This window comes from Endocarpon pusillum, assembly GCF_000464535.1.
Source record: "Endocarpon pusillum Z07020 unplaced genomic scaffold scaffold1078, whole genome shotgun sequence".
Taxonomy (NCBI): Eukaryota; Fungi; Ascomycota; class Eurotiomycetes; order Verrucariales; family Verrucariaceae; genus Endocarpon; species Endocarpon pusillum.
In genome coordinates, this window is record NW_006913621.1 from 2,215 (window position 1) to 17,181 (window position 14,967).

At 48.3% G+C, this 14,967-nt stretch overlaps 4 protein-coding genes across 4 annotated transcripts; 1 reads left to right on the top strand and 3 right to left on the bottom strand.

Moving 5' to 3' along the window:
• Nucleotides 1-1,001: 1,001 nt before the first annotated feature.
• On the top strand, nt 1,002-3,506 carry EPUS_08835 (uncharacterized protein; the record flags this gene model as incomplete). The annotated part of the gene is made up of 1 exon (XM_007789448.1): nt 1,002-3,506. The coding sequence occupies one exon, from the start codon at nt 1,002-1,004 to the stop codon at nt 3,504-3,506; it is 2,505 nt and encodes an 834-aa protein (XP_007787638.1).
• Nucleotides 3,507-4,029: 523 nt separating this feature from the next.
• Nucleotides 4,030-5,520, bottom strand: EPUS_08836 (uncharacterized protein; the record flags this gene model as incomplete). The annotated part of the gene is made up of 2 exons (XM_007789449.1): nt 4,030-5,233; nt 5,285-5,520. The coding sequence occupies 2 exons, from the start codon at nt 5,518-5,520 to the stop codon at nt 4,030-4,032; spliced, it is 1,440 nt and encodes a 479-aa protein (XP_007787639.1).
• Nucleotides 5,521-6,964: 1,444 nt separating this feature from the next.
• On the bottom strand, nt 6,965-9,881 carry EPUS_08837 (uncharacterized protein; the record flags this gene model as incomplete). Its single annotated transcript, XM_007789450.1, has 4 exons — nt 6,965-7,460; nt 7,513-7,668; nt 7,718-7,929; nt 9,000-9,881. 4 exons carry the CDS (start codon nt 9,879-9,881, stop codon nt 6,965-6,967), a joined length of 1,746 nt encoding a protein of 581 aa, XP_007787640.1.
• A 2,454-nt stretch (nt 9,882-12,335) lies between these two features.
• EPUS_08838 (uncharacterized protein) lies at nt 12,336-12,737 on the bottom strand (the record flags this gene model as incomplete). The annotated part of the gene is made up of 1 exon (XM_007789451.1): nt 12,336-12,737. One exon carries the CDS (start codon nt 12,735-12,737, stop codon nt 12,336-12,338), a length of 402 nt encoding a protein of 133 aa, XP_007787641.1.
• Between the last annotated feature and the right edge of the window lie 2,230 nt (nt 12,738-14,967).

The window sequence follows — 14,967 nt, forward strand, 5'->3', positions numbered from 1 at the left end:
GAGCTTAAAGCGTTAAAAAAACGTTTATTAAAGTTAAAATAAGTCTTTATTTTGCAAAGATAAAGAATTCTAATTAAAAGAACTCTAAGTTAGACAAAACTTCTAAAAATAAACTTAATAACGATCTTATAGATCTAGTTATAATGTTAAAGATAAAATAAAAGATGCTAAATATAACTGGCTAAGTCTAAATATGTAAAAATGCTTTATTAAATAATAATTTGTGATTAAAGTTTATCTTCAGTCTTTGATATAGGAATTATAATTTACAAAGAACAATTAAATTTTTATTTTTATATATATATATTACTTAAATAAGCAATTAGCTCAACATCAGCATTAAGCATAGAGATAGCTATATCGTTTACATCAATTTCTCTATCAATTACTGGTCAATTCGGCTCAGAATTGGCCCAATTGTCTTCTACACATACAAATTGACTAATTTGACAAATCGACAGAGGTTGAATTGATTTGACTCAGGCACAGATTTGAATGATTTGCCAAGGAATTGATTTGTTTGATTTGACTAATTTGATTTGAATGGACACCCTGTGCACGGGTGATTCTACCGCATCTTGCGTGTACATCAATGCAGTGAGATGCGCTATTTCACCATTCCCCACCTGTCACAGCAGGCTGTGCATTCTTCCGCCTTGCTGATGTATCATTTGGCTCCTTGCCATTAGTGAGAATACGAAACACTCAGCCGTCTGTTGCTGGCCATGAGAGAGGGTGAACATACGAGCTGCTGTCATGATCAGGCTCCGCAACAGCGGATTGTGCTACGGAACCCCAACAGAGGGCGCATTTCAAAAATGAAACAGAAACGCATGTGGCGTTACCTGCTCAAGTGCCATGTGCCGTCGAAGACGTCCACAGGAAGTATTATCAGCTCTACAGTATCAAAGTTGCAGTTTAATCAGCAGCCACCGTCTTGCTTTCTTCAAGAGCTTTGAGAAGCAACGTTTCGTACCCAGAAAGGGTATACTTCCGCAATAATGGAACGCACACCTCGAAAAATGTTCTCAAACCCAACAAGTCAACTGCCTCAGGAAACATTCAACCCAAGCATGCATGAAATCAACACCGTTCAATCCTCTGCGGCGGAAGATGAATCAGTCCTCAAAACTCACAGGCGTGCAGAATACAGTGAACCGTTGCTCAAGAAACCGCAAAATGATGACTTGGAAGAAGCTCTTCAAGCACCCCAGCATATTTCATGGGCATACAAGTCCAAGCAAATCAACAAAAAGCTGGGACTACTTTCTATGGTAACACTGGTGATAGGAACTCTGGTGATACTTGCCAGCCTATTGTTTGTGAGCTTTTTGTGGTTAAGCGATGTCAATAACAGGACCTGGCAAGTAGTTGCGTCTAGAAATTGGATGACCCGATGTGTCTCTCTTACCGCTCTGGCTCTTAGAACTACTATATCAATGCAAGCCATGATCTCAACTTCTATGCTCGCCGGCCTGGCCCTGGAGAGGAAGTCAGTACTAAGTATGCATTTAGCTTCCACCTCGGCTATGCGCAATATCAATAATGGGCCTCTTTATCTGGCTTGGTGTACTTCTAAAGCTTTGTTGAAGATGGAGAAGCCATGGAAGCAGATTTTTCTGCCCTCGATCTTGATCTTACTCTTTGTCACAACCTTCCTTTCTCAATTCACATCAACGATTCTTCTTTCAGATTTGTCCCTCACTCCCGTGTTAGGGCTCCCGACTTCGACCACTTTGTCTAGTCACTTCATCTACAACACTACAGATGAATATAGACCACTGAATCAAATAACCAGGGGATCGTCGTGGTTAAGATTGCCTGCCTTCTACCCTGCGTTTGCTGAATACTCGAATCCTGAAACAAAGCAGGACCCGGCTGTAGTCGATACCGGACCGATACTCCGAGCATTTCTACCACTAGGAGAGCAACAGTCCCGACAAGAAATCGGTGATTATAAGGGCGTGGCAACTGTGCTCGACAGCCGCGTGATTTGTGTTCGTCCTGAGCTCGAAAATCCAAAGTTGCAAATTAATAGTAATGGTGATTCACCTATTAGTTTGGCCTTAGTCAGCTCGATCTCGGCCTCAAGTTCGGCCAACGGTGTCCTACGCGACCAGAGTGGTATCAGAAAAAGAGAATATGGCTGTCTCGTGGATCCCCCCTTAATCAAAACGCCTGATAATGGTCGGGGAATTACCCTGTGCCAAGTCATGCCGATTGCCTCTGACCTTCCGAGCCAAATGGAAATCTATTACGGTGTCGCATCGGGCTTAACCTATTTAGTCCTCAATGCGACCACTAGTGTTCGTGGCAAATGGTGGGATCTAGTATTTGGCTCCGATCTATATGAATATTCACCAGTCAGTAACGAGATAAACGGTGAATGGATCGATCTTTTATTCACTGACGATGGGACAATGCGGATAAGTGCTAGTCTCTGCTATGCGGCATCAGACACCGCAGACTTATTTATACGTGCATATTCAGGCATGAATCGTACAGAGCCTCTTGCGGAGTTTGATACTAACATATCAAAATATCGATACGATGCGGTCCGAAACCAACTCGGACAGAGAAAAGATGGGTCATGGACGCATGGCATGTTTTCAGCCCGGGGTATATTGCAGCTAGAGCCTCGCCCCAGTTGGAGTCCAGGAACACATCCAGAAGACTATGTCCGTCCGTGGAGATCAGTTGGATTGTCATCCCCTTATATCTCATGGGTGAACAATGCCGCTAGGTTTGAGTACCCCAGCGTTGCCGACTATGATCCCATGAATCTTTGGCCTCCACAGGTGAATTACACAGCTTACTTGGGTACAAAGAACAGTGGCGTGTCTGTAGACGACTCCCCGGTGTCTGGACACAATTTCTCCAGTATACATCCAGACCCGTCCTTCCCTGCTCTTCTGCAAGAAATTCTGCAACACGGTGGTGACATAGCTCATGCCCTCTCCTCCCTCCTCACAGTCCTAGCGGCATCGACGTATTATGACCAGCTACCACAATTCAACGGGCAGAGCGAAGTCGAACAGACTTTCTTCGAACCTGTGCTCACGCCGCAAACATACCGAGGCTACAGCTTCGTGATGGCGGTTGCTTCAACGCATCTCATCCTCCTCGCAACCATTCTATTCCAATTCCTTACCGGCACCAAGATCTCGAGTATCGGCAATGCATGGCAGACATTCGCACAGATCAAAGATCCCTTGACCGAGGAGCTCCTAGATTTCAATACCCTGCCGTCAGACGAGGAGGTGAGGCGGTGGATGAAGAGGAATGCCGACGCGAAGGTATCGGACAGAGTTTCGGACTCGATGGGGACTTTCAGTAACAAGCATGAAGAGCATGCCGTGCAGTCAGCCCTGCAGCCTAACGATCTCGTTGGAATCAGGCTTGCAAGCAGCGGCACCCGCACGGAGTTAGCTCGTCGTCAGCGTGCTGCAGACAGCAAATTGAGCCACGACGTTGTCAAGACTTCGAGCGTTGAGGATCTTCCGTAAGAGAAGGTTAGAGGTATTGATGGCCCAAAATCAAGAGCAGCAGGCGTCTACTCTGCGACATTCAGAACGTTGATGTCGGCGTCTTTCATGTAACGTCGGTAACCCCCTGAAGAAGAAAGAAGATCACATAGCTAGGAAAGTTTCCCTCCAATTCTTGGCTTTCTAATTGAGATCAATGCTGGAGACTAGACTGTGGAGCAAAAAGGCCATGGACCTGAAGGAGACAGCAAAAGCGAATCAGTCTTCGCAAGCAAGAGACAAGAGAAAACGCCCAAAGATGCCTGTGCCCGTTGCGACTGAAAAGTTCAATATAGAGAAATAGCCCTCATCAACCAAAGCTGGTGCCTTTCAGCCAGTCAAGAAATCCCCTCTTAAGGTCTGTCCTTGGTCCTCGTTCCACCAAAATCAGTTGAAAGATAGCCCTTCAGCAAAATAGTAGCCGTGCTATGTGCTACCTTCCTATGCACAAGAGTCAAAGCACTCAAATTTCCTTCTGCATTGCCACCAGAGCAATCCCTAACCCTCAATCCTCAATCTTGATCCTCCCGCCAGGAAACTCCCTACACAGCTTCAGCCGCATCTCCATAACCCTCGCCTCCACGCCCTTGACGCGCATCAGCTCCCAAAACGCCCTCGCGTCGCGCACGATCCGCGAACACATGGTATGCATATGCTCGGCCAGGAACTTGACGACCCACTCCTCCAGCACGCCCTTGATGGGATCTCCGTCTGCGAAATCGCATCCCGCGTACGTGAGGATGCGCGTGGCAAAGGCGAGGAAGGGCTGTGTGTCGTAGCTGCGGTGGCCGTGCAGGATCTTGCGGAAGACGAGGTGGCCGAAGGCCGGGAGCTGGAGGCGCTTGGCGAGGTTGAAGAGGTTCGCCGAGCGGAGGAGGTCGGCTGGGTAGTTGATTGGGGCGGCGGACTCGTCGAGGATGGGTTTCCCGTCTGCGGAGGAGGTGAGGAGCAGAGGCTCATATTCGTAGGCGTTAAGGAATTGCACCACCGCTTTGAAGTCAGAGGGCGCGATGTCGGAGAATGTTGGGTCCATGATAAAGGAACATAGTCGCTCGCCGGCCCGCGTTGTAATACGCTCGGTGAGGATGGCGGATTGGGCGAGACTGGCTCGCGAGCATTCGAATGGCGCGTCGTTGGTCTGGCCGACGAATACTTGGACGAGATCTTTGATTGGGATGGCGTCGTCCTCGTCTGAGGGCTCGGGCTTGATGATACCCCCGTCTTGTGATGATGCCGCCGGTGTGATGTACGGGGGAGGAGCTGGCGTCTGGAGTCTGGGGGGTGGACCAACCATGCATGGTGGAGGGGTAGACGCTGTGAGTTGTGCTGACGTAGTAGCTTCTCCGTCTGAAACCGGTGCCTTCGTGGTTTTGGACCGCGATTTCTTGCGGATTGGCCCTTCATAGTCTGAGTCCTCCAGATGACTGTCGTCAGAATCTTCCGTGGTGCGCTCTCTGCCAGAGAGGTCGTTGCTGCTGCTGCTGCTTTCCCGTAGATGCTTCTGACCTGTTTGTGCGCTCAGATTGCCCTCGCGAGCATCAACCATTTTCTTGTGCTCCAAGATGACGTTCGTCCAGAATTCTAGATTCCCACTGTTTTCTTTAGCCAACGTGAAGTAACTAGTGAAGTCGGAGTTCGGATCAGCTCTCTTCCATTCCTCCTTGTGCGCTTCTTCGAAGTGAAACATTCGAGCACGCGTGAGCCAGAAACTGAATAAGATCAGCAATTAAGTAGTCGTTAAGACCGTGCTGGAAGCTTACAACTCGCTTTTGCCGATCAACCACACAGGGAAGGGCCCATGCTGGGTTGTCACACCGACGGCTGATTTCAAACGTGCCGTCTTTGTGGGAATCATTGATTCCGTGCAGACAACAGCAAGTGAATAGTTGGGGAGATTTGGTCCGATGGGGGATCGAGAAGGGCTCTGCCGGATCAAGACGCATTGGCCGGGCTCGATCGGTTCGGCTACCTGGAAGTTACGGAGTCGAGAAGACATGATGTCGATCCTTGTAGAGAGTATATGAGATGTCCTGAGTGTATAGATGACTGATGATCTGGTGGGAAATTAAGTCTGCAAGAAGTGGATCAGAACACTTGAGAAGTCCATTGAGACCGAACGTCATACCGGAGAGGTGCACCTGTATCAGAGATACCTTGATCGGAATTCACAGATTTCGTATTAATCCCGGTCCAAGAGATTGAAACTAGGTGAAACACGTTAACCCCGTGGTGTGTGAGGTAGAAAGTATGAGTCGATAGAAAGGGCCTCGATGGTAGAGTTGGGAGAGCTGAAGAGCTAGCGGAAGTATGGTTTGGGGAAGTGAGAGAAGAGGAAAAAGAGTGATTTAGGTGAGTAAAATGCTAGAGATACGCCCCCAAGTGACCACACGGTTCAGTTGAAAGGTGTTGTGGGGGACCACAAGGAGGATAATCCATTGGAAGACGTTGATTGAAAGGAGGATACAAACTAGGACGGAAAGTGACGTCAAGATAGGACGGTCATTGAAGACGGGGTTGAAGATCAGATGGCTGTCACTAACCGAGGGGAGGGTTTGGGAATCAGGAACAGGGATGGGATCAGAAGGACAAAATAACTTGACGTTTGTAAAGACGATCCAACAGACTTCTGGCATGGCAGTAAGCGGCGGCAAAGTTGGGATATGTCAGAGAGATGCGTCGCGAAGTGAGATGCAAGAGTGATCAAGTAACAAGGAACGTACTACGAATAGGGGAACACCTACCTGCCTTCAGAGCGACGGTGTGATTGACACGAGTTCGCGACGGTAAGAAAGTGCTGTACTGCAAACAAGGGACGAAAGTAGAATGCTAGCTTTGAGCCAGCACAATGCTCTCAATTAGTGTGCACAAGAGGTCACAGTGAATGAACAGTGATGAGGTGGCCGAATCTCTCCATTAGCTAGTCTGATCATCACGAGGTTTTGCTTGACTGAACAAGCAGAATCAAGTCAACGCAAAGTAGCATCGCCGTAAATGACAGATGGTTGACAGTAAGTCAAGAAACTAGAAAGCGAAAACAGAAATCATTGCGAAGGAAGTCGCAGACTTATGTGTTCCAATCATTCCTTTCCTTCCAGAGGATTCAAACTCCAGCAGAGTGGATAGGCAAAGTGCGTCGGGGTCTCGAGGGGCGATTAAAAGAGTAGAGGGTCATTTGATCCAGAATAATTGTCGGCCAACCTCGAAAGAAGTGGAGTATGTGTGGCTTGCTGTCAAAGCAAGTTACGACGGTCTCCAAAAGCATATCGTAGTCTCCCAACACATTCTGGTAGATCTTCCGTTGATCTGACAATAGCTCCAAGCGGTCAATCTGGTGTGAGCTAGGCGCAACCTTTAGATGATTTTGGGAGATCTGCTGTTGCTGCATCATGGTGAGCCTTTGAACAACAGGGCTGTCACAGTTTGACAATGCGAATGTAGGCCTACCTGATCTCGACAATGTCGTCGATATGGTTGCACATGGCCACAAACAGATCGAAGAACAATTTGCCACCATTCTCCATCTCCATCTGCATGGTTCCGCTCCTCTTGAAAGTCTTGCGACTTCTGATGATCAGAGCTAGGTAATGAGCGCGGAGCCGCGATTCCGTGTCTGGTGTGTTGTCATATGCATACCGAGCGGATCGCAAGATCGCGTCGACTTGGACGCCAGACTGAAGTCCTTGCTTCCGAAGAGCGAGACGCTTCAGCTCTTCCAAGCCGTACTTCTCAGCAGCACAGTAGATGACGGTGTCCCGGAGAACATGGCCGCCCACGTCAGGAAGGTAGATTGTAGAGTCGCTGGAACCGCGACCACCTTTTTTTGGGTCGTGAGCATCCTCGAGCTCCCAAGTGTCACGGCGCTTATTCTGCAACAAGCGAGGATAGTAGTCACCCTTGTAGAGGAATTCGAGGATGCAGGAAAGTATTTCGGGTTCTCTGGATGGGGTGAGTCGACAATCTGAGAAGTTTGGGCAGGGTCTTGACATACTCATCGGGCAGTTTCACCTTCTTTGCGCCGGCCTCAAAGAACTGGTCCTTCAGAGAGGCAGCAAAGAACGGTGCGCGGCAGAGGACATCCTCGTGGGCGGCAAAAAGACGCTGATCACGACCCACAACCATGGTGATTATGGGACTGGTGAGAGGGCTGAGGGTAAGTTAGCTGCGTCGCTTCATCGAGGCGCATCCCTACTAACCTTGCCACCATGGGACTGTCCAAGCTTTCCTGCATCTTCTTCTTCGTACCCTCGCGATACGTAATCTTGAGCGGCTTGACAGACTTGCCTGCGCGATCCTTAGAAGCGAAAGATCGTTTGAACATGCTGCCCAGCCGGATGGGCGATCTTTGGTCAGAATCGTCCAAGGGTCGAATGGTAGGTGGGAAGATAGTGAGCGACTGAAGAGGCCCCTAAGGAAAAAGTAGAGAGCGTGTGGGGGTTGGGTTGTCGTTGACGCTGCTCAATCACGCGAGTATCTGCATGTATGAGTCCCGGAAGTCTTTCAATGACTTCTTCGACAACGGAGAATCTCGATATGAGACACTCGTAAGTCAAAGAAGATCCTCGAAAAGACTCGACGTCCAAATCGCCTGGAAAGCGAAAGGTTACGGTGCGGGCGGCAACTCTGAGAAGCGTGAAGAAGAGAAAGAAGTTCAGAGACGGATTTGGAACTTAACCTGCTGCAGCGGCGGAAGAGACACCACGTGACCTTTCCGTGATGCCATGGCACGATCCCATTGGTCAGGCGTTTAGGCATCGAGATGTCCCGCGTCGCTGGGCAATAATTTATCGTCGCCTTGGAAACTTACCTTTCATTTCCGTACATCCCAATTGTATCAGCCTCTAGCTTGAACAAGGCAGCCGACATTGGTACCCGCAGCGAGAAGCTATTGAAGCTATTTGGTGTACTGTATTAAGGGTGAACAGGCACTTGCATTTAGCTGTCCTGACAACATGGAGCCCGAAACAGTGGCCTGGATGAGCTTCACTACGAGCGGCAGAGGCAATTACGGCACTCCTTCTCGAAAATCCTCAACCCATTTTAACAAGGAGCTATCTCGAGGCATTTTGTCCCGCTCAATCAGACTCATACACAGGGCATTAAACTGTTTTTCCATCGCTGCTTAATTCAATGCCCGTTGTGCTCGCTCTACTATTACAGGACAACGGCCATCCAGCACCAGTCGTAGTCACTTTCCGGGAAGCTCCCAAACCCTGAACACAAACACAGATGATGAATCTAACATCTAACGCGAGGAAACAACTTCTGATTACACCCAGAAATGCTTCGTTATTGTCCTTTTTCCACTCTCCTTCTCCTAAGCTGTTCTCTTTCTAACCTCTTCTGTCTGCTATGCCATACAGCGGCCACCATGTTGAATAAGAATGTCCAAATGAAAACAATTCCAATGAAACCCAGAAAAAACACAACCATCATGATGGAAAAGATAACAAAGCCATATGTAGCTCTCTGAAAAACCTGATTATCGTTCAACGGAGGAACAATTGATCCAACTTGCATAGCTGATAGCACGAGGGAAAAATAGACAAAAACTCCGAGTAGCCAGGCGAATTTCCTCTCGAAAAAGACCGTGTAACGGTTGTAGCCATATAGATAGCCGCGGATGGAGTGTGTGAAGAAGAGTCGGATCCTGTATATGGAGTTGATTCTTCCCAAGCGCAGTTCGCCAAATTGGAAGCGCCGGTTGACCTGGTCCAGGGCATTGACGTCGATAATTGAGACAAAATCTGCCACAAAGGTCTTCCACCAAGCCCATTTTCTGTCGATAGGTACCAGACCAAGCTCGTGCGCCAATTTCATGTCCAGTGGAGAGCAGATCAGCCAAACGTATGACAACAAGAGTCCACAGGCGGTCTCGTGCAGCTCCTTGGATTCACAAAGATATCTCTCCCAGAAGCTAAAGTTAAGAAGGTACTCCGGCAGCGGTTTGACAAGCAGCCGATTCGAGAAATGCAAAAGGTGAAGATCCAACTGCTCTGTCGGGATAATATCCTTGCCCATCATCTTCTGTCGCTGCAGCGGCCTTGCGTTTAGAGGCCGACCTGCCATCCATAGGTACGCGTGAATGCTGTTGAGCCGCGAAACATTTAGGTCATTCCTCAAGAATTCTTCTACCTCTTCCGCGACCAGAACGACTTGTTGGTCCTTTGTCCGTGTGATAGTCGGTAGGGATTCCAGTACTTCTGAACTCACAGCAGCGACAATTTGTTGTGGCTGCTGTTTGATCGCACCATTAGGCGGTAGCACAGACTCATTTGTGCTTAAATCTTTTTTATATTCTTGAGCAGGTACGCCTGGTGGAGGAAATGGAGGTCTTAGACTTTGCTCCATATACACCATCTATGCGATTGACGGTCACAGCAGTGAGAAATTCGAAAGGTGATAGATAGCAAATGCTCTGCTACATATCCGGTCGAGGCCGGTATCAATAGAGTCGTTGATACACTTATAGGCGGTTTCAAGGCGACTAAGTGACCTGAGGTCGATGAATAGAGGTGAATCGATTGTTAGCAAGATTGAATTTTGTTTTCTGAATGACGGCGTGTCGTGAGTAAATTTGCGTGTAGGCATGGTGGTGCTAGGGAGGAGGGATCCTTGGATTATATGTACGGAGTTAAGCAACAACGATTCCAAATAGGGGTATCCGGTTAGTCGTCGCCCTCTAACTGGTCAGCCTGACCCTTGGACCCCATCCCAAGTGCACGGGGAGGAACCAGGCTTGTGTTAGATGACATCTGCGAGTTCCACCAAGTGAGGCTCAGGCGAACTTTTTAGTAAGCAGACACTAAAATAGCTAAGGGAGCGGGGCCCGAGCGGTTTTGATGGCCTATCATTCAAGCCAGCTGACATCCGATCGAGCGCCTACTAGACGGCCTACAAAACATCTTGTTTGGAAGTTGGGGCCGTCGCACTCCAACTAAAACAATCTCTTCGGCCGCTTCTTCAGCTCACATCATTGCAGGCAAGAGACTATCCACATCTCCAACCAACGTCAAAGGAGCTCGGCGCAGGACAATGGATACGAGTTTCATATTGACGACATGTACTCGTAGGATGTGACCAAGTTCCCACCTACCTAGTACTTTGGCGAGCTAACTGAGTTCACTTGGCCAGCCATTTGTCGTGTTCCTAGGCGCCTGAGTACCCTTCATCTTCGGACCATCACAACGTGCTTAACCATCCTCGCATTGCCTTTACTACGCAATAGTTAAGTGCTTTCAATTTAGAGTGCGATGAATTCTTTAGATCGACAGAGAGGCGCGATCTGGGACCGATTGAGTCTCTCCTAGAGGCCTGAGCCGTCCCAGCACCCAACTTTGGGTCCTATCTATCCAGTAACTCTTGGATGACTTCTGCCGAGAACGCTCTCTTTTGCTTGCAGCAATCCTTCTCTCCTTCTCCCCTTCTCCATAATAGTCGACGACATATCTATCAGTTCAGGCCGTAAGACTATTTTACCTCCCTGAACCGATCAGATCACCTCGACTCTCTGCGAACTGGAGAGAGCGTCATCCTCGGTCTTCATGCTTGGAAACCCCACCGGTTGGGCCGTCCACAAAAGGTGACTGGCACGACGACATGCCACCATTCAGTAAATGCGACCAAATAGATGATGTTATATCAACGGTGAAATCGGGGAGCCAGAATACCTCAACCTCAAGTCCACATTTTGTGAACGGCTGGGTAGATAGACCAAACACTCGTGGAACACGGGATATATTACAAACGTGCGTCATCACGTTGATTCTTTGCAGTTAGTCGTCGCTTATTATGAACATTTTTCTGGAAAAGGCCGTGTCGCATTTGCGAAGGATAAACTGCGCTGGATGCTCTTCACTCTCTTCTGGCCCGACGTAACGGTGGGAGTCGCTTACGATCAATGAGAGTCTGCTTCCCAATGCGTGGAGGACTTTGCCAAACTCACAAACAAGGGCCCCGTACAATGGACTATGCGACATGCTTTCTTCGCAGATATGGGCGGATTTCTGCTTCAATCTCCAGTCTTTCCACCTTTCCCGGTAGACGGCCAACAGCTTATATATCTCATTGAAAACAATTACATATCGTACCTCAATGTGGAAGGAGACACCATCTGGGACAAGAATAAGGCTGACAGGTTCACGTGTGCAATAACGCTGATCCAAATCAATTGGTTCAGTATTCAATGTGTCGGCCGCGCTATCCAACAATTGGCCTTATCGACGCTGGAACTCCTGACAATCACCATGATCTTTTGTACTCTGTTTACTCTCTATTTCTGGAACCACAAACTGCTGGACGTACAAACTCCAATCATCTTACAAACAGGTACCCCTCTTGCCGAGATCCTCGTCAGAGCTGGAAACCAAGCCCGCGATCTGTACAAGCTGACGCCCCTGGATTTCATCGCCTCTCGACCTACCCCCACAAACCTCACCGCCTCCTGGTGGTGAAGCCTAGCCCTCTGCTTCGACGGCATCCTCTTCCAGATGAAAGAAAAATGCTGCCCCGTTTCCACATTCTCGAACTCTAACGCTAAGACAAATTACAAGCCTCACACGATGTCTCTCGTGAAAACACTGAAACCCGGACGAGAGGAGTTAGTCATAAAACCTTTTTATTATATATTAATATTATATTCCTGTTGGAAACAAGACCGCGCTGCCGACTGAAAAGGAAATCAAGCTTCCGGACTTCCCACATACGTCTCGAGCGACCAATTCCCAGAACAGCCCGCCTGAGTCAGGATATATTTTGCTTAATGTCCTCGTCCCATTCCCTCTTCCAGAAAATTATCTCCAATTTGGTGTATGATTATGGACATAAGTCCGTCTCCTTCCTATTTTTCTTGGAACAGCACTGTCCTCTGCGATCCTTAAACATCCCCCTTTCCTCACCACTCTTTGGGTCGGGACGATCCCCACTCCCGTTTCCACCCTCGCCCCCGGGATTCGGCTTGTGGGGTTCATTTTCGGGATTATTTGGGTTCTCCGGTAATTCAGGAGGGTCTCTGCCGGGACGGCCGGGTTTAGGGGGCTTGGGGTTGACAATAGTAGGAGGGAGAGTGAATCTCGCGGTGAGGAGGTGAGAGGGGGAGGTGCTAATTTCGGAGGAGATGGGGAGGCCGTGAGTTGGGGTGGTAGTGAGGGAGAGGAAGAGCAAGGCCAGCATGAGGACTAAGCCAGGCCATGTGAAGGAGATGTGAGGACCGGCCATTGCTAATATTGATGTTCTTTTATTGTAGGATTGACGGGAAGATCTCTGTTGATCTTGATAATGCTTGACGAAAGAGAAAGTAGTATTGAGGGTGTAGGCGAGGGTAGTTGAAGTGGTGTGAGGGAAGATGAATGCATGCCAACCAGAGTGAAAAGCGGTAAATCTCATTTATATGCGAGTAGTTCTATATGCGTACACGTAATGATGGGTGGTGGACAGAGTCAAAGCCATACGCAGTACTATGATATTGTGTTTTGCCCAGAACTCAAACAGAGTACCTGCAGGGTTCGTCGCCAGCCTTGCCTCTCATGTGGCTCAACCAGAGGTTCGGTCCTTGTCGGCCTTGTCTAATTGCGGCTTTGCAGGGCGACTCAACTTGGCCTGAAGAATAATAGGTCGATGGAGAAGTCCTCACCGAGGACGAGGATGATAGGCGTAGACGTAGACGGAATTGCTGGCGAGGAGGAATAGTAGAGTTATACCGGTGCTGGTGATAATGGTATGCAGTTGATAACAATGATGGCACCTTGAGGCGCTGGATTGGGCATAGAAAAGATCTTACTACGTAGAGAGCGATGGAAGAAACGGCAACCTTGGCTGAGACAGACTGGAGGGCAAGTACTCCGTATACGCGAGTGATAGGGGCCAGAAACTGGCACCTAACAACAACCTGTAGGGCACGAAACTGGACTCTCCGAGCTGGGAAAGGGGCGAAGCCCGGAGGCCCAGATTCTGGGCTCCATGGGGACCTCAGGGTAGGTTGGCTCAGGCTCGGAACAGTCTTGCTCAGCCACAGCCCAGGGCTGCTTATTCATTGCTCAGGGTTGCAGTCACGTGTGCCCAGTCAAGATTTGGGTGTGAATACAATGGTATCCTGCACCGAATCTTGACCGCGCCTTAGCACCCAGTTGGGTTGGCCGTTTTTCCCGCCTTACTTACCCGGCTCGACTCCGGCTCAGCCTCTACTTAGGCTGCACCGCCACTGCTCCCGCTGCTCACCCTCTTACTTATCTTTTGTCCCAGTGCTGCTCAGGAGACTCAGTCTGACTTCACGTATATTCAGTCTCGCTTTTAAACCCTTGCTATTATTAGTAATTATGTTTTGCTTATAGCTGTTGTCTTTTCAAAATTTTGATTAATTTTATATAAAAACTAGATGTCACTTTTTTCAAATAAAAAAAGGAATAGAAGAATGGAAGGATAGGAGGATAGGAGGATAGGAGGATAGGAGGATAGGAGAATAGAAGAACTTCTGTGCGTTTCTACTGCGAATTCTGTGCCATTTTTCTGCGCATTTTTGTGCCCTCTTTCTGCGCGTTTTTGTGCTCTCTTTCTGCGTATTTCTATGCCCTCTTTCTGTGTATTCTGCGTGCCAATTCTGTGGCCTCTTTCTGCGCGTTCTGTTTGCGCATTCTGTATGTGCATTCTGATTTTGATACGGTACGGCTTGGCAAGATTCTGCAGCCTTGGCCCACTAAAGCACTGCTTATTTGCTAACTAATCTCAAGAAGGTAAGAAGAGGGGGGCAATGACCAATTGTAACGCTGATCCTTCGGGCCGCATTTTTAAACTTACTTTACTTTGCAGCCAATTGATCGAGCTTAGCGGTGTGGACACATTAGAAAGATGATTTAGTAGCTTAGTTTTAGAGTCTTTATAAAAGATAACTCTCTGCCGGAGTAAAGGTCGAATAGGTCGGAGTTTCTTCTTCGCCTTCAGCAGGTCCATTTATTGGGGTTTCATTCTGGATACCTTTGGATTCCTCACCAAATCCGGGAGAAACAGCATCCTTTTCGGCATCAGACCCTTGGCTTGCCAACATGATACGGTCCTCGACGTTCGAAAACCCCTTCACCCCCAGATTTCAAAGCTTCAACTTCTGCAACCGACTGTGATCTGGAATTTTTGAGGTGTCAAAGAAAAGCGCTCATCGATATCTCTCAAACATTCACAAATAATTTATGATTTGATCAGACATTGCGGTTGATTCCGCGTTGAAAAGAAAACTCACTCAGGTTGAAACCTTTTAACAAATTTTGGATATAGCAGATCAAGGAAACTTTCAGTGTCAGACAACATTTGCAATTCCATTAGATACAGGTTTTCTATTCGTGCAAAGAGCTGAGATGTGATGCAACTGACGTTCTTGTCCACAATCGGTTTCATGATCGAAATGAAGCAGTTGAATATTTTTGAAATTCGGGAGTCGAAGTGACTTCCGAGCGTCAGA